This window comes from Prinia subflava, chromosome Z (genome assembly GCF_021018805.1).
Source record: "Prinia subflava isolate CZ2003 ecotype Zambia chromosome Z, Cam_Psub_1.2, whole genome shotgun sequence".
NCBI lineage: Eukaryota > Metazoa > Chordata > Aves > Passeriformes > Cisticolidae > Prinia > Prinia subflava.
The window spans coordinates 82679077-82695997 of NC_086283.1; the positions used below are offsets into that span (position 1 = coordinate 82679077).

The 16921-nt window shown below is 43.9% G+C and overlaps 1 protein-coding gene across 3 annotated transcripts in view; it reads left to right on the forward strand.

Annotated features, from left to right (window-relative positions):
- The window catches only part of UNC13B (unc-13 homolog B), a 207018-nt gene extending 194856 nt beyond the window's left edge, over positions 1-12162 (forward strand). For all 3 annotated transcript variants that reach the window (XM_063421947.1, XM_063421948.1, XM_063421949.1), the window contains 5 exons: positions 1128-1208; positions 1609-1756; positions 7668-7760; positions 8831-8990; positions 10170-12162. In XM_063421947.1, the coding sequence (XP_063278017.1) occupies positions 1128-1208; positions 1609-1756; positions 7668-7760; positions 8831-8990; positions 10170-10455 (768 nt within the window). In that variant the 3' untranslated portion in view covers positions 10456-12162. The remainder of the gene's footprint in view (positions 1-1127; positions 1209-1608; positions 1757-7667; positions 7761-8830; positions 8991-10169) is intronic.
- The last annotated feature ends 4759 nt before the right edge of the window (positions 12163-16921 follow it).

Sequence of the window (16921 nt, forward strand, 5' to 3'; positions counted from 1 at the left end):
AGTAAAGTTGATAGCTAGAAGTCTGTGAGAAGTGTGGCAAATGCCTTGTGGCTGCCCCTAGACTGCAGAGAGCCCTGTCTCCATCAGGCAGGAGATGGATTGCAGTGGGTAATGAATGGAGATAGCACTAGGCAGTGTGGAGAATCAGCAAGCTGCAAGATAGCCAGCAAGTCTTTCCCTGTGAAACACACACATGATGCCACACACTAGGTGTGCTTTAAACAGAGGCAGTTTTGCAGATGTGTCTCCAGGAAAGTGTCTAGGGGGTCTATGACATCTTTAAAGTAGGGATAAAGAGCCTTTACCTGATTTGTATGCATCTTTTTTATGAATGCTTTGGAACCCAACCTGAAGTCAACTGGCCTGACCCTCCAGCTACTCAGTTAGAATATGGGTTTGTGCAAAGCTTTGACTTCCTAAAATATGCTGTTTTCCCCTAAGACCTAGACTAAGTATCAGAGAGAAACACTTTACTGAAATGCCAAAGGATGGCACATCCTTGTAGTGAGCCAGGAGTCTAACAGGAATGTGCTTCCACTGCAGAAAAGGGAATTCTTTCCCAAGTGACTACTGGCTTTTTGCTGTTAGAGTCGGTGGGTCTTAATGGGAACAATGTCTTCTTTTAGCAAACCTATTTTCTTCTGTTTTTCTTCTTATACCCAAATGATGGAATGAATTAGTGACCTTTGTAGTTGGAAGAGTTAAAAAAATCCACAAACTACAGATATGACAACTTTTACTACTGCCTGGTTCCCAGAATTCCTTGATTTATGTGGTGTTTGGAGAGTTTTGTTATGGCTTTTCTAGAATGACAGTGGTGGCAGGCAGACTTCTGTTTGGGTTTTCTTGAAAGACAAATTGTGATTTTAAATTGTCACTTACCTTTGTCCAGTTCTTTACTGATTTATGTCTTCTGTGCCTGCAAAAAAGAGAGAAAATTAGCTTATTTCCAAGTTAAGTATTTTCAAGGAGTTCTGAGAGACTCCACCAAACATTCCTTGAACAGCTGAATTGATGCTGCTGCCACATAGATACAGCATGAATCCAGACAAAGTGGTGATAGTAGGGACTCCTTTTCGTTTAGCCTCCAACAGCACACTCATGTGAAATGCAATGGTTGTTTGCAGGATCATATGGTGAGAGAAGAAACCAGGAGCCTCACTCCAAAGCAATGTGCTGTTCTGGACTTGGCACTGGATACAATCAAAGTAAGTGGTTCCATTTCTGTCTTTGCTGTTCCCTAACTCCATCTCCAAATCCTCTCTGGGAGGACAGTGCTTGCCCTGGTTCAGAAGATGGCAGGAGTTTGTCCTTGCTATCACAGTGATAAAGTGAATACTGCCATGTTTGTGTGCCCCTGAAAAGGTTCAGCGAACTGGCATGCTGGGACTCAGCATATTCATATTTAAGTTTGTTATGTTTGTAAGCTTTGGAAGAGGAATGCCATGAGCAGTTGGTATCAGCTGGTCTAAGAGCTGGGTTTCTGGTACAGAAGCTGTATTGTGAATTTTTTTGGCTGTTTCCTATCCATACGCACAACTGCACATACATATTGGTTGCTGGTTGCAATTCTTGCTCAGTACCTTTCCCGTTTCTTTTTACTCCTAGCAATATTTCCATGCTGGTGGGAATGGTCTGAAGAAAACCTTCTTGGAGAAGAGTCCAGACCTACAGTCACTTCGATATGCTCTCTCCCTCTACACTCAGACCACGGACACTCTAATCAAAACGTTTGTCCAGTCTCAGACAGCTCAGGGTAAGACTCTTTTGTTGGCAGAGTTCAATGGAGCTCTTGGCTCTGCTCATAATTTCTCTCCCTTGTACTACCAGTTTGTAGAATGCTTTTGTCGATAACATTTCTAAAAGTGAGACAGTTCAGAGCTTTTGAAACTGGGAAAGAGGGAAAGGGGGTTATTTGTCACTCTATGACTACATTTGGAGAGAGCAGAAATATGTGAAACATAAGGCCTGGAGTGTTTGTGGTCTGTTTTTTCTCTGCAATCCTCACTTAACAGTCACGTTTCATGAATTAATGTGGGTGGGTGGCTTAAGCGAAATTTGAAGTTAGTGTACTGAGGCTTGTGCGGTGGTGTGAGGCACCATTTCAGCAAGACACCACTGCAGAAACCAGTCAGGGCCTGTGTCTCAGGCCAGCTGCTGGCACAGCGCCCGTGTGGCCCTGACTAAGGCTGAGTGACAGCAGTGTGCTGAGTCACAGAGCTACAGGCTGCCTGTAAAGGGAGAAGTCTCTCAGGAGAGCAACAAATGCACTGTTTTGTCTGCAGCCAGTACAGGGTATGTGGGAGCTAGATAATTACAGATCACCACAACATATTATTAAGCTGCTGGGATGGGTCACCAAACTGTTTGATGACTCTCTGAGAAGCCTTATGGCTTAGTGGTGCTGTTCCATTGAATTTGGAGGGATAAACAGTTAATTTCATTGCTTTCATGTGAACATTTCCATATTATTGTACAGAATAATTTGGTCTCTAGTCAAGGACCTTCACACACGACTGTGAATATCACTATTCTCAGTAAGAGGAGACAGATGCTACTAAAGGTTGGGTCTAAACAAAACCTGGTATTTTTGTGTTTTCAGGCTGTTTAATTAAAAGCCTTGCATTAAGCTCCTTCATCCCAACAGCAAAGTCATACTACTCCATGGCATGTCCTTCTGCAATCTTTTTGCATGGGATCCTTTTTCTTTCAATCCTTCCAAGCCTAAGAGAGCTGGCAACCCCACAGACTGTACTAACTCCAGCATGTCATCCATCGAGCCCCAGGATCCCTACCTCATGTACTTTCCCTTGTGTGCAAATGAGGCTGCTTGATACTGGCATTCCCTAGCAATGTAGAGAGTTCAGAGATTCTGTGAGTAAAACAGGGTTTATTTCTAAAGAGGAAAGTTTGGTTTCATTTTGGTGGGTTGAATCATCAGAAGAGGAGGTTCAGTGAGGACCTGAAACTACCTGAAAGGAGATTGTGAGGTGCAAGTTGGTCTTTTTTCCATGTCTCAAGTGAAAGGATGAGAGGAAATGGCCTGAAGTTATACCAGGGGATGTTCAGGTTAGATATTAGAATTTATTTTTTCATTGAAAAGGTGGCTAGACATTGTAGTAAGTTGCCCACGGTGGTGGTGGAGAAGTTTACAATCTCTAGGAGTGTACAAGAGGTGTCTGAATGTGGCATTTGGGAACATAGTTTAGGGATGATTTTGCTGATGCTGGATTAACAGTTGGACTAGATGACCTTGCAGGTCTCTTGCTGATGATTCTGTGATTCTGTCATCCCTGCCTATAGCAGAACAATCTAGCCTTCCTTATGTTGAAACATACTGCATTAAAACACTGAAATGAAATTTAAAAATCAGTACCTGTGAAAATATGGTCCTATAGCTGTGTCCCAGCAGAGCAACGATGACATCCAGTGGCCGCACAGGTCAAAGACTGCTCCCTCCACTGGGGACTCCAGGAACCTGGCTGTTGCCATGACTTACTTACACAGACCATGTTTTAATGGGAAACTTGAGTGCACACTTGAGTGCTTACAATCTTCGCTGTTCTGTGCACGTATTTCCCATTATATATCCAAACTATGAATTAATTGAAGCAGGTTTTTTATGTGGATACTCTTAAGCTGTCATGCTGAGCTAAGATATAAGAAAGTGTGCAGCAGTCTATACTATAGTCAAGAGTACTTAAAATAAGAGGAAGAAAAGTGCTCCATTGAAGTCACAAAATTGACAAATTCAAAGCTGATATGAGAAAGAGGCTTCATGCAATGGATGATTTGACTGTAAAACTTCACTGGGGGGCAGGTATTTGGCAGAAACACAAAGATAATGGAATATTATCATTACCTCTCAGAAGCAGGAATATACAGGGCTGTCACAGAAGTAGGTACATGGGTAATTATATATTTTTTAAGACGCTTAGAAAGAGTGAAGCTCTGGCTTTGGGGCATCATATGCACACATTACAAGGTCATGAATTAAATCTCAAAGCTGACTGATGACATTTCTTTGTGATTTAGTCTAAGCCACTGTAGGGAACAAGTGCTGGGCATGCTAGGGCACTGGTCCAAATCTGTATCTTGTACATTAGTAGGCTTGAGAATTTTGGGCCCTGTTTGGGGAATAAAAGATTTGAATTATGCCACCTAATATCTGCAGAATCACTGCTGGGATTCTGAGAAAGTCATGACTCTGATCTCTTCTCTGTGCTGACCAGTGACAGGACTTGAGAGAATGGCCTGAAGTTGTGTCAGGAGATGTTTAGGTTTGGTATCAGGAAAAGGTTCTTACCCAGAGGGTGGTTGGGCACTGGAACAGGGTCCTCAGGGAAATGGTCACAGCACCAGCCTGACAGAGGCCAAGAAATGTTTGGACAATGCTCTCAGGTAGAAGGTGTGACTCTTAGGATGGTCCTGTGCAGGGCCAGGAGCTGGACTCAATGACCCTTTGGGGGTCACAACAATTGCTTGTGGGTCACTTCAAGCTCTGCATATTCTGTGATTCTGTGACTCCTTGCCAGGATTGGGCTAAAGAAGGATATTGCTTGCTTATTCTTCTCATTAACCGTGGCTGGTAGATGGGTTTAGAGAGCTGCACTCAGGTTGGAGGACAGAAGGGACAGCACCACTGTTTACAGCTGACATCTGCTTACCAGAGCTCCATGACTGAGGTTTCCCTTTGCTAAGTGCCACGAGCTCATGGGAGGACATGGCCTCATGCAGTATCATTTAAATGCTGTTTGCTTCTCTTACTTCTCTGCTCAGTGGTTGCACCTTCCAGTTTGTGAGGTACCTACTGCTTTCATTTCATTAGTAGGCTTCTATGACACTATGCTGCTAAATGTTTGTTCTGCAGATTTGGATCAAGGTTTATGCCAGCACATATTCTGTTCTGTTTTAACCCAGACTATGCCTTACTTGCAGACAGCCTGGCTCTCCAAATCCTGGTGCAGAAGATCTAGGAGGATATTTTCTCTGTTGAGAGCTAGAATATTTGCCTTATGTTTAAGTGACATTGCTAATTGTGTTGTAATTCATACTCTTCTCTCTTTATCCTGCTTGCTTTCTTGCCTTTTGAATTCATGTCTCAGTGCATGATGGGAAAGGTATAAGGTTTACCGCTAATGAGGACATTCTTCCTGATAAGGGTATGTTCAAGATTAATGTTGTTACCATAACAACATTACCCAACTGCCTTGCTTTTGAATTCATCCTTCCCATGCTCAGAAACCTTTTCCAGAGTCCTGTTCCCTGTAGTTCCCTTGTAGAAGTGAACTTCCACTGAATGCTTGCATCCCACAGACTGAGCCACAGATTGTGTGGTTTAGAAGTCTGTACCTTGCCTGAAAGCCTGTTCCCAAGCTTGAGATTTATTCATGGGATGTGAAAGCTGTCTTGAAAATGGACTGATTTTTGGAGGATGCTGCAGACTTGTTCCCCTACCCTTTTCCGTGGGGTGTGTGTTTGAAGTCTTGGGCTTGCATGCGTGTGATCTGCTGAGAAGGGCTACTGTAATACATGGGAATGTTGGATATGCACTCATGGTTATGGCCAAGCTTGAACCATCTGGCTTGATGGGGGGTTATCCAGAGGTCTGGATGCCCAGGAGACCCCTAAATACTAAGTCTTGCAGTGTTTCATCTCCTAATCTATTTTTTGCTGTCCAAAGTCTTTTTATTATCTGAGGTGAAACACATCTATAACCCATTGCACAAGCTCAGTTCTGCAGTTTCACCTTTCAGCACTGCAATACTAATGAGGCTTTCATGTCAAGAATTAGATCTGCTTGTCACTAAATGTATGTGTATGCACACAGTTGTACATGCTCAGAATATTTTTGTTGGCCATCTTCAGAGCAGTATTTTGTCTCTGAAAATTTCAGTTCATAGAACAAGGTTTTTATATGAAAAGACCAGAATGAAGGTAGAAAAAAATTGTAATAGGAGTTTTGTCTTCTTCAAAGGCAATGGGATGATTCTGCTCTCATTCTTCTGAGGCATCAGCATCTCCTTTATAATGTACTAGTTACACTAAAGATAATAAAGATTTGAATGTTTGGTGGCTGATGTTTCTGTGGATGTGGCCATTACATTCTCTTGGTAATTCAGCCTGTTCCTGTGGAAAATGCCAACAGTGTAAGTGACAGACCCACACCATCAGATAGATCAAGTCAGTAATTAAGCCTACCAATTTTAAAGCTCTGTGCTTATATACAGAAAAAAAACCAGTATTGCCCTTCTTAGCGGGAAGGAAACAGTACACTGTACATTCAAGACCATATTTCTTACAGCCTAAAGATGGTTTAATGTACTCAGGTCAAAATGAGAACCTACCCTGAGGTAATAATTTGAGGTACTGTTTTGGTTGCTCAGATACTTTTACTGGTATATTAATGTGACTTTCACTGCCTACTGTTCTGTGGCACGTAATTTTCCTCAGGGAATTGCACAGGTTGGTGCTCAACCTTTTGGTTTTTAAATGAATGTTTTTGCTGCTTGCAGACCATTCTTGTGAAAGTTAACTTGTTAGATCCGTCTAACCATAATGTTTATGTAATGATTTCCTTCAGTCTCCTTATCGAGAATTTCAAACAGACCAGTTTTTCACTTAGTAATATATCTTACCCTCAAATTTGACAAAATAACAGCTATTCATAGGTACTCAATTACCCTCTAGGTATCTCGATTACAACAGCATTGCTAATTGTCAAACTGAGGTCAGGCAGTTATCAAAGAGAAAGTCAAATCAATCTCACTCTCTTATTGAATCTTGATTTTCATTTTGCAAAGCAGTCATTTTCTGTAATTTACATGACATCTTAATTTTATTACCCAGAAAAATGTCATTTCCACATATTACATGATGATAATTATGATTAAAAGTTAAAAAGCTGAACAAATCATAATATATTCATTGTAAGGTTCATGAGTCCTCCCTCTTTTATGAACATGTTATCTTTTCCTTCTGAAGCTACATCTTGTTTTTCCTCTGGCTAATTGATAAAGAGAAGTAAGTATGCAAATTGTGAGTACTTCTCTCTCATCATTTTTGATGCACAACAAAGAAGGAGTTCTCATCATCCTCCAAAGGGAAGCAGATAAACAGTCAGGATGAAACATTTAGGTGATGTACAACACGCAGAAAGATTCTTGGAGGGTGAGACTGCACTATGGCTCTGTGCAAATCACTAATATCTAATTTTTTGCCTGTATTTCCTCTGTTGTGCAATGTCCTCTCCTTCTTTTTCTTCTGTTGTTGAGTTTTTTTGTCCTCCCTTCTTCCCTGAGTAGACAGGAATGCTAATACGCACCGCTGGAATGCCTGCATGTATACACAGTAGCTTGGCAGGAACCTCTGAAAAATCCTTGCTCCCTGTGAAGGTCCACTGTTGAGCACTAGATCTTTTAAATTCTTTAAAAATCTTCCTGGTGTTCTCAATAGAATGCAATCTTTGGTGAAGGGGAAGAGTTAGTGGTGTTTGTGTGTTGGGCATGTGAGCCTGATGTTATTTTGCACTACTGTGACATTCTTGGTGCTGACTGAACACCAACTGGCTCTGGGAGGTGTGCTGTGAAAACACCACATGTTCTTCCTGAGGCCATAAAGACTTGTGCCAATGACCAGTAATCCACGTATCCATTTTCTTCCAACAGGCTCTGGTGTGGATGATCCCGTGGGAGAAGTGTCCATCCAGATTGACCTGTACACCCACCCAGGAACCGGGGAGCACAAGGTCACGGTGAAAGGTATGGCAAAGCACGTGCTGCTGCTCAGGCTCGCCGGGACAAATCTCCAGCTGGCAGTCAGGATATTTCTGTGTTAGCTTGTGGGATCTCAGGCCAGAGTTATTTTCTCTGTTTCACATCAGGAACACACAGAGAAACAGCAAATGAGCTTGTCCAGCCAGTGACATGGCAGTGCACAGCCATGTCACAGGTTGTTTATTGGCAGCGTCGTACGCAAGTAAACAAAAATCAGATGATGGCTCTCGCCAGGCGCCACAGTTTAGTCTGTGCTGCAGAGAGCGGGGCAGGCTGATCTTGCGAAACTGCTCAGTGTACACTCAGAGATCACAGAGCCAGTCAGAGTTCAGGGGCTCCTCTCCCCCATCCGGGAGGCCATGCAGGTCCCTGAACAGCCACTCTGGAAATAACCAAAGCAGTGATTCATCCCAGGGTTCCTTTTTCTCCTTCATCCCCTTTGCTTGAATACAGCATACTTAACTACTTCAATTTCCTCTGAAGATTTATATAAACTGTTCTTCAGGCCTCTCTTCTGGTTAAATCTACACTGAAGTGCAAAAGCTGATTTTCAGAGCTACTTCCTCTGCTTCAGTCTGTTCCCTGCAGTGACCTGAGAATTAAAAGCTAATAATTCTAGATCCTGGAACCACCTGCAGCTCATGGGGTTTATCTTACCTGCAGTCCCATTTTCCATTTCAACAGAGACCTTAATATTTGGCCTCCAAAAGGCCCCTTTTTTTTCTTATCCCACACATAATGGTGATGTAAGCATGGAACTGTCAGGGCAGCCTGCCCAGAGCTGCAGGAATGCCTGTTTTCTTGGGCTTATTTCTTGACAGTCTGTACAGCAGAAGTTACATACTTCTGTTTCAAATATGAAATTCCTTTCACAGAACTTAAATCAAAAAAGCATATCCTTGAATTTCAAAGAAGTCCTGCCCAAGTGTGTTGTGATACTGTTGTGTTTTGAGTTAGAAATGAGAAACTGAAAGCAGGGCAGAGCTGAAGGATGTCCAGAGCAATGAGTACAAATGAGTATTTGCTGTAAACCAGGTTGTGACTCTCTTTTCCAGTTGTGGCAGCCAATGACCTGAAGTGGCAGACATCTGGCATGTTCCGTCCATTTGTTGAAATCACCATGATTGGGCCCCACCAGAGTGACAAGAAGAGGAAGTTCACAACCAAGTCAAAGAGCAACAACTGGGCTCCAAAATACAATGAAACCTTTCATTTGTAAGTGTGAAAAATATCCTGAGGATCTGGCGTGGCAAGTGCAAATGCAGAGGGTGTGTCCCCAGATTCTGGTGTCCCCAGACAGCCTGCTGGGGGCCAAGAGGAGTACATGAACCAGTAGCTTGGTCCTGTCTTTGGTGTCTTGGCAGAAAAGCTGGATTATGGAAGTTTTTGCTGCATGTGGGACATGGAGGTTTGTCCTATACCAGCAGTGTCCTTTGGCTACCTTCTGAAATGCTCTGTGTGTCCTATGAACACATCTCACTGTGCTCTGTCATTTTAATGAACTTAGTTTTTTTATTGGTAGAGTTGAGGCTAGAAGTTCATTTTTATTTATTCCTTAATCTTAATGTGTGTTTTTATCCCAACTTGACCTGTGGGACCTGCGTTCGGAACTCGTTTCCAAGGATACAGCCCTTGGAATAGGTAGCAAGTTGCACTGCTGAAATTGCTGTGTTTCTCAGATCAAGTATTGATCTCTTCTTATTTCATTTTCTTTCATTATTACAAGGATATATTCCTTCTTGGGAGGCTTAACAGAGGGACCTGCAGGCTTGAGCCCCCTCAGCTGTACATATAAAAATGAGATGAGGAGGACTGACCAACAAAAGGCTGTAAACATCTCAGAGAGAAGGGAGCGTTCATATAATTGTTCTGTTCTCTGAGGAAAGGCAGGCTTCCTCTAAGTGAAGAGATTTTATTCCTTTTATTCTTTTAATTTTAGAAACATCACAAGGGTTGGAGATTTATTTTTATTAGCTTTCACATTAATGGAAGATCCTGAATCTTTAATAAAGACTTCATCTAATTAAAATAGTAATTCTAAAATGAAGCCACCCTTAGCAGAAGCAGAAATGTTTGAAGTCATCTGAGTTGAAAATCTATTAGCATGGCTTTAATGTTTCCCGTTCCTCTCATTTCACAGTTTAACACACACATAAGTTGCAAAGGCAGCTTGAAACGGGTTGCTTGGGTTTTTTTCCTTCAGTAACCAGGTTTTCTTTATCTGGTATAAATCAGCAAAAATGCTCACATGTTGCAGGTTTTACTTCTCACTTTCTGACCAGGGTTTTCTGTAGAAAGGCGTTTTCTGTGACTTATCAGAGTCCTCCAGTTAGCTGCTGGTACCTTTGTTTTTGCAGTCCAGACACTGTAAATGAACTTGTCTGTGTTTTTCAGCATCCTGGGGAATGAAGATGGCCCTGATGCCTACGAGCTCCAAGTTTGTGTGAAGGATTACTGCTTTGCCCGGGAGGACCGGGTTCTGGGGATAGCAGTGATGCAGCTCAGAGACATAGCAGACAAAGGAAGCTGTGCTTGCTGGTGCCCCCTCGGGCGCAGGATTCACATGGATGAGACCGGACTCACAATCCTGAGGATTCTCTCTCAGAGAACCAATGATGAAGTTGCCAAGGAATTTGTGAAGCTGAAATCTGAGTCCCGCTCCACGGAGGAAGGCACCTGAGCTGAGCTATGTAATGTTCCCTCTCCTCTTCTGCCTTGTGCCAATATGTGCAAGTGTTCAACAATTCTTTTATTAATTGCAAAAGGTTTTTTTCATGTTGTCTTTGTCAGCTCCAATAGCGCACCTGTGCTGTATAGGAAACAAATCCATCAATCTGATGTGAATTATTTATTTTTTAGTAGTTGGGTAAGACACCATAGAGAATGAGACAATCTCTTCTTATTTAACATGTAAATTCTGCTTTGTGTATATAAATTATTTTATATTGGAGGCTGGAATTGCTGGGTTTTGTTGATATGCAGCACTGTGATTTTATCCTCTGAATTTGGCAGGCATTAAAAAGGTTCTGCGTAATCACACTACGATGCAAACAACTGTGTGGAAATTGGGAGGAGATGATTTAGGGGGGGTTGACAAAGCACAGTTATCTCTCATTGAATTCACATACTGTGGAGCTGCCTGGGGATCTTCTGACACAGATTATGCCAACGTGATATACAGACACCTCAACATCTGCTTAAAGAAGAGGTTGCAGATGGCTCTGAAGATGCACACCGAATGAATGTATGTCCACGGATGTGCTGCTGTGATCACGGACGAGTCCAGGGCCACAAGCCTGGAGAGGGGCCTGAGATCTCATAGCCAAAAGCTGCAAAGGCAGCGCACCAGGAGCAGGCTGCAGTTGTAATTAGCTGGTGTGTCTCGGAGAATACAAATCCCCACATGCTGCTGGGAGTCCCTGATAGCCGTGGGGGTGCTGTAAGCTGCTCAGCTCCGTACAGCACGCTCGGGCTGCTGTGACTGACACGATTGGCAAGGGATCAGCGTTAGAATCGTAGAGTTAGAGCCATTACAAATCACATGGCTGCTATGTGCTTTTTCCACTTCCATATTCTTTTGTTAGTGTTTGACAGAGGATTGGATAACTAATTATTGCAGGCTTTCTGTAGCATTTTATTACCCTGGAGTAGCTAAGACCATTCCTCACTATGAACCCAGAAATGATGGCTTGCCTGGGAGAGAGGAACATACCTCCCCTCTGCAAGCCCTCAGTCTGGAGTGCTGGTCAAGGGGCAGCACGTGCATTTGCTTCTGATGTTGGAGATGCTGTTGGCCGTGCTGTGGTTGATCCATGCTGATTGTCAATAATCTTACAATACCATTGACAATACCATTGAAATATTTTTGCACTGTCTTAAAGAAGCATCCTGCTTTTGTTTTCTTAAAAAACAAAACAGTGTCCTGAGCAAAGTAATTGCAGGGAGGTCAGAATTTCTGACTGAAAATTCCTAAGCAGAAAGGTCTGGAGTGGTGATTGCAACTGAGGCATGTTTGTTGGAGGGTTTTTATTGGGGATATTTTTGCTTTTCCAGCTGCCCTTGTGCTCTGGAAAGTGCAGCTGGAACAAGCCAGTCCTTGCCCATAAAGTACTGTAATACTGTCAATAAATTCAAGGACTGCATATTGAATGACTTTTTTTTTTCCTATTTTCTTTGACACTTGTGTAGCTGTATGATGTGACTCCTGTATTTCATGGGCCTGCTTGTAGAGTTCTGAGACAGCACATCTGCTTTTTTCTTGTCCATGGTGTGTTATAACGCTCTTCAAAACCCCACGCTATTTGTCATGATTTTGAATCATTGTATGTGCCATTGTTATGAGAACTGTTAGTATGGTCTTTAATAAACTCTTTTAGCAGCATTTGGACTTGCCTGTTGGAGTATAACTGTGATTGGGTTTCCTAAACCACGGAGGGCAGAACCACTGCTGCATCTTTGGAAATTAATCAGGTTTAGTACTTAGATTTCTTTAGTGCTTTAGATGCCTAGAAAGGAGTATGAGTCAGACAGTTTGCTCCTCCTCCATGGTGCCTCTGTCTGGGACATCTTTTCTTGAAGTCCTTGGCTTCTGATAATACTCTGAGACATCACGGAAAAGCATAAAAAATAGCTTACTTACTTTTTTTTCTCCCATCTGGCCTTTAAGTCACATTTCCTTTGTGCTCAGGGTAGTCTCCTGAAGGTGCTGAATGGAAAGACTCAGACAAGGCAGTTGGATATTTTGCAGATAACAGATGAAGAAAAATAATTATATACCAAACTTGATTCATAACTTTCAGGCTCTTATGAACATTAATACTCTGTAGATGGTATGCACAAGAGATGAAAGAATAAGCCTTCTTGATGACAAGTGAGCTACTCCCCCTCCTCATTTTTTGGGGGTTCTGCCAATTTCCAGCAGACAAGGTCAGATAACTTAGAGACTCATATTTCACGATAACATGGGTGTCTGAATTTCTGTGATCTGAAATGCCATTTTTTCCTTGGTTAGCATATGCTTAGTAACAGTCACTTGGGAGGCAGTCCTGAAGAGCAAAGGAATTGGGGAACATTGAATATTCTTCAAGAAGTAAATCTTTAGGCACAAGGTGCAGGAGTAGGGCATCTCCATGCGCCCGAAGATGAGCCTGCAGGGAAGAAGACTCAGCCTGCCTGAACAGAGCTTGAGCTGGAACTTGGAGAAGAAAGGGAAGTTTCTGACCTCTGGAAGAAGGGGCAACTTGGAATGACAAGGACTTGTAATTGTGGGATTATGCAGGGAGAACATTGAAAGGGGCCAGAGCCCAACTAGAATTTAATCTGGCTACGGCCAGAAAAAACAATTTCTGTAAATACAGCAACAACAAAAGGAGGGCTAAGGACAAGCTCCATCCTATATTGGGTGTGGTGGGAAACAGCAACAAAGGGTAAGAAAGGCTGAGGTGCTTTATGCCTTCTTTGCCTCAGTCTGTAATAGTAACACCGGTTGTTCTCGGGGTACACAGTGAGCTGGAAGAGAGGGATGGGAGCAGAATGGAGCCCCCGTGACCCAAAGGGCAGTGGTCAGTGACCTGCTGCCCGCAGGGCTGTGGGCCAGGTGGGATCCACGCAAGGGCACTGAGGGAGCCGGTGGCGGTGCTCACCAGGGAGGCTCCAGCTTGTGGCCAGGACGTGTGGGAGGCAGGGCAGTGACACCCACACCCGAGACACCGCTCCTTTTATAGGTCAGAGGGCACGTGCAGTCAATCCTCATTGGTCGAGCTAGTTGCCACCCGGCCAACCAGCCAATCACAGCCTGAGTCCCCGACAGCCTGGGCCTGCTCTCTAAGGCCGAGTTACATCATCAAGGTAATTACATAATCAATCCCATTTCAGTTATGGAGTTGGAATTATTTATAATTGTGAGGCCTCCAGGCCGGCTGCAGGCCACCTCACCAGCTGACTGGAGGCTGGCAGAAACAGTGCCCATCTACCAGGCAGGGCCCAAAGAAGAGCCAGGAACTGCAGCCCTGGCAGCTGGGCCTCAGCGCTGAGGAGGCGGAGCCGATCATCCTGAGTGCCACCACGGACAGACAGGGACCCAGGATCAGCCAGCACGGGGGTGTGAAAGGCAGGTCCTGCTTGACCCACCGGGCGTCCTTCTGTGACAAGGTGACCCACGGGGGTGAGGGAAGGGTTGGGAATGCGGCTGCTTGGACTTCAGCAAAGCCTTTGACACCATTTCCCACAGCATCTCCTGCAAAAAACTGGCTGCTCATGGGTGCACTGTTCACTGGGTGAAAACCGGCTGATGGCCAAGCCCAGGGAGTGGTGGTGAATGGTGCTGCATCCAGCTGGTGGCCAGAGGTGTCCCCCACAGGTCAGTGTCGGGCCCAGTGCTTTTATTGATAATATGGATGAGGGAATCGAGAGCACCCTCAGCCAGTTCCCAGATGGCACCAAGCTGGGTGGGAGGTGTTGATCTGCTGAGGGCAGGAGATCCACAGAGGGATCTGGACGGGCTGGATCCATGGGCTGAGGCCAGTTTTGTGAGGTTCAACAAGGCCAAGTTCTGGGTCCCATCCCAGGGTGACAACAACCCCTCAGCTCCAGGCTGGGACAGAATGGCTGGAAAGCTGCTGAGTGGACAAGGACGTGGGCGTGCTGGTCAACAGTGGCTGAACAACAGCTGGAGTGTGCCCAGGTGGCCAAGAAGGCCAAGGACATCCTGAATGTATCAGCAATGGTGTGGCCCAGGACCAGGGCAGTGAGTGCCCCTCTGTACTGGGCACTGGTGAGGCCACACCTCAAATCCTGGGTTCAGTTTTGGGCCACTTATTACAGGAAAGACACTGAGGTACTGGAGTGAGTCCAGAGAAGGGCAGTGGAGCTGGGGAAGGATCTAGAGTACAGGTCCTGTGAGATGTGGCTGAGGGAGCTGAGGGTGTTTAGCCTGGAGAAAAGGAGGCTTGGGGAGGACATAATGCCTCTCTACAATGATCTACAAAGTCATTGTACCTTATGCCTCTCTACCATGACCTACAATGACCCTCTCTGCAAAGGAGGGTGTAGACAGGTGGGGATCAGTCTCTTCTCCCAGGTAACAAGTAACAAGGGAATGGCGTCAAATTGCCCCAGGGAAGGTTTAGGTTTGATATTAAGAAAAAATTTATGGAAAGGGATGTCAAGCACTGGAACAGGCTGTCCAGGGACATGGTGGAGTGAACATTCCTGAAGATATTTAAAAGATGTGTAGATTTGGCCTTTCAAGATGTGGTTTAATATTGGAGTTGGCAAAGCTGGGTTAATGGTTGGACATGATGATCTTAGAGGTATTTTCCAAGTTAAATGATTCTATGCTTCTACAATTCTTATGTGAGTAACTCAGCTAACTCAAGTACACCTCAAAGTCCTGGCTTTGTCTTGGGTAAGTTGCTGAAGTTGATGGCATATCCTGGAAGGTGTGTAGTTTAAAGCATGACTTTAAAGCCCCAATTCAATAACTGGTCAGGTGGTTCACAGGTTTTTCACTCATCAGAATTCCTGCTTGTCATCGCTTCAACAATTGCTGCAGTGGAGAGAGAATGATACAGAGCAATTCAAAGGAAAAAAGTGCTGCCTGTAACCATGGAGAAGAGGCCTGAACAGGGCAAGAGATCTGGCTTTTACAACAGAGCCCAGGACCCAAGTCTGCTGAAGAAATTGCTAGTTTAGCACTTCTCTTGCCATCCAAGCAAGATTTTTAGAGAGATTTTTAACCATAGCATCAGTTTCCACAGGTGATGCTTTGTAACATGTTTGCCTAAAATTGTTAGGCCATCTTGCTTCATTTCTTGTGTTTACAGTAACTGTGATGCTTTGAAATTTTCTTTTCTGCCTGAAAAATCTTATAGATCCAAGCTACAAACACTCAGGCTTCTGCTGCTACCTATGGCAACAATGCTGTGGTGTGCACATGAATGTCTACTGTGAGCTTTCCTCAAAATAACAGCTGGATATAGGACATACACTGTAAATATCATATATGTAATAATAAATGAACAGAGTACTTATTTTATGAATATGCTGGTGTACCTGGGGTGGAAATGGCTGCCTTGAGTTGGAAAAGACTGTTCCAAGAACAGTGTAACAAAGATGACAGGGAGTGGTAAGTGGCCCGCTGTCCCATCCAGGAATCATTTGCAGAATGCAGTGACACCAGCTTATAGCACAGGAGGGAGGTGGGAGACGCATGCTGGGAGCAGGTGGGTGAATTCTGCTGATGTTCTCACAGTTCTTGCCCAGGAACTTTCTGTGAGGCCTGTGAGTGGTTTCAGACCACGAACCTTGCCTCCAAGATGGGTTACTGTCCAGAGCAGTTGTTGAGAGAAGAGTAAGAACAAGGTAAACTTAATGATGTTTCCTTCTGATGCTCTTTGTGCTGCTAGTGATCTTTAACAAGAGGGCTGTTCCTGACTCCATCATTCCTCTCTTATAAAGGCTAAAATCTGTTTCCTATCCCTCTTTGTGGAGTTCCATGGATTTGCAAGTTCTTCTAGAACATGACTTATCTTCTTTTTTTGTGCATGTGATTCCAGCTAATCAATTTGACATCCTCCATTATGTTTTTAAGAGATGCTAAAGTGCTTATCCTTCTGGCAATGGAGACATTGTCGATCTCTGTCTTATCCCACCCTAGTCATTGCTCTTTGGGGTGGCAGTGTCCTGGTTTCTTTTTCCCCAAACTTTTGACAGTCTTTGTCCTTCTCCGAACCTTTCCCATTTAAATGGATTGTTTTTGAGCTGTGAGGATCAGGAATATGAGGACCAGAACTGCACCCAGCATGCAAAATGTGGTCCAGCTTCCAGCAGGAAGCCTTTTGAGGATAAGAGTTTGTTCCAGATCTTAAGAGCAATGGTCAGTAGTTCAAAAAACACTTCTGTTTTTCATCAGAGGATGCTGTCAGGTTGCTGGGAGGAGCAGAGATGGTGCCTGACCTTCCCAGTGACACAGAGACTTTTTGTAGGATCTTGAAATAGGAAGTTCATGAGGTTGGTGCAACTTGGGAAGTCAGCCTGAGAGAGAAAGAAGTCACCCTGATGAGAATTGGTTGAAATCTTTTGACAGTCCTTTCACTTCTAGACTTCCAATATTTTAAAATATTAAATAATCTTGTAGGAGTAGAGAG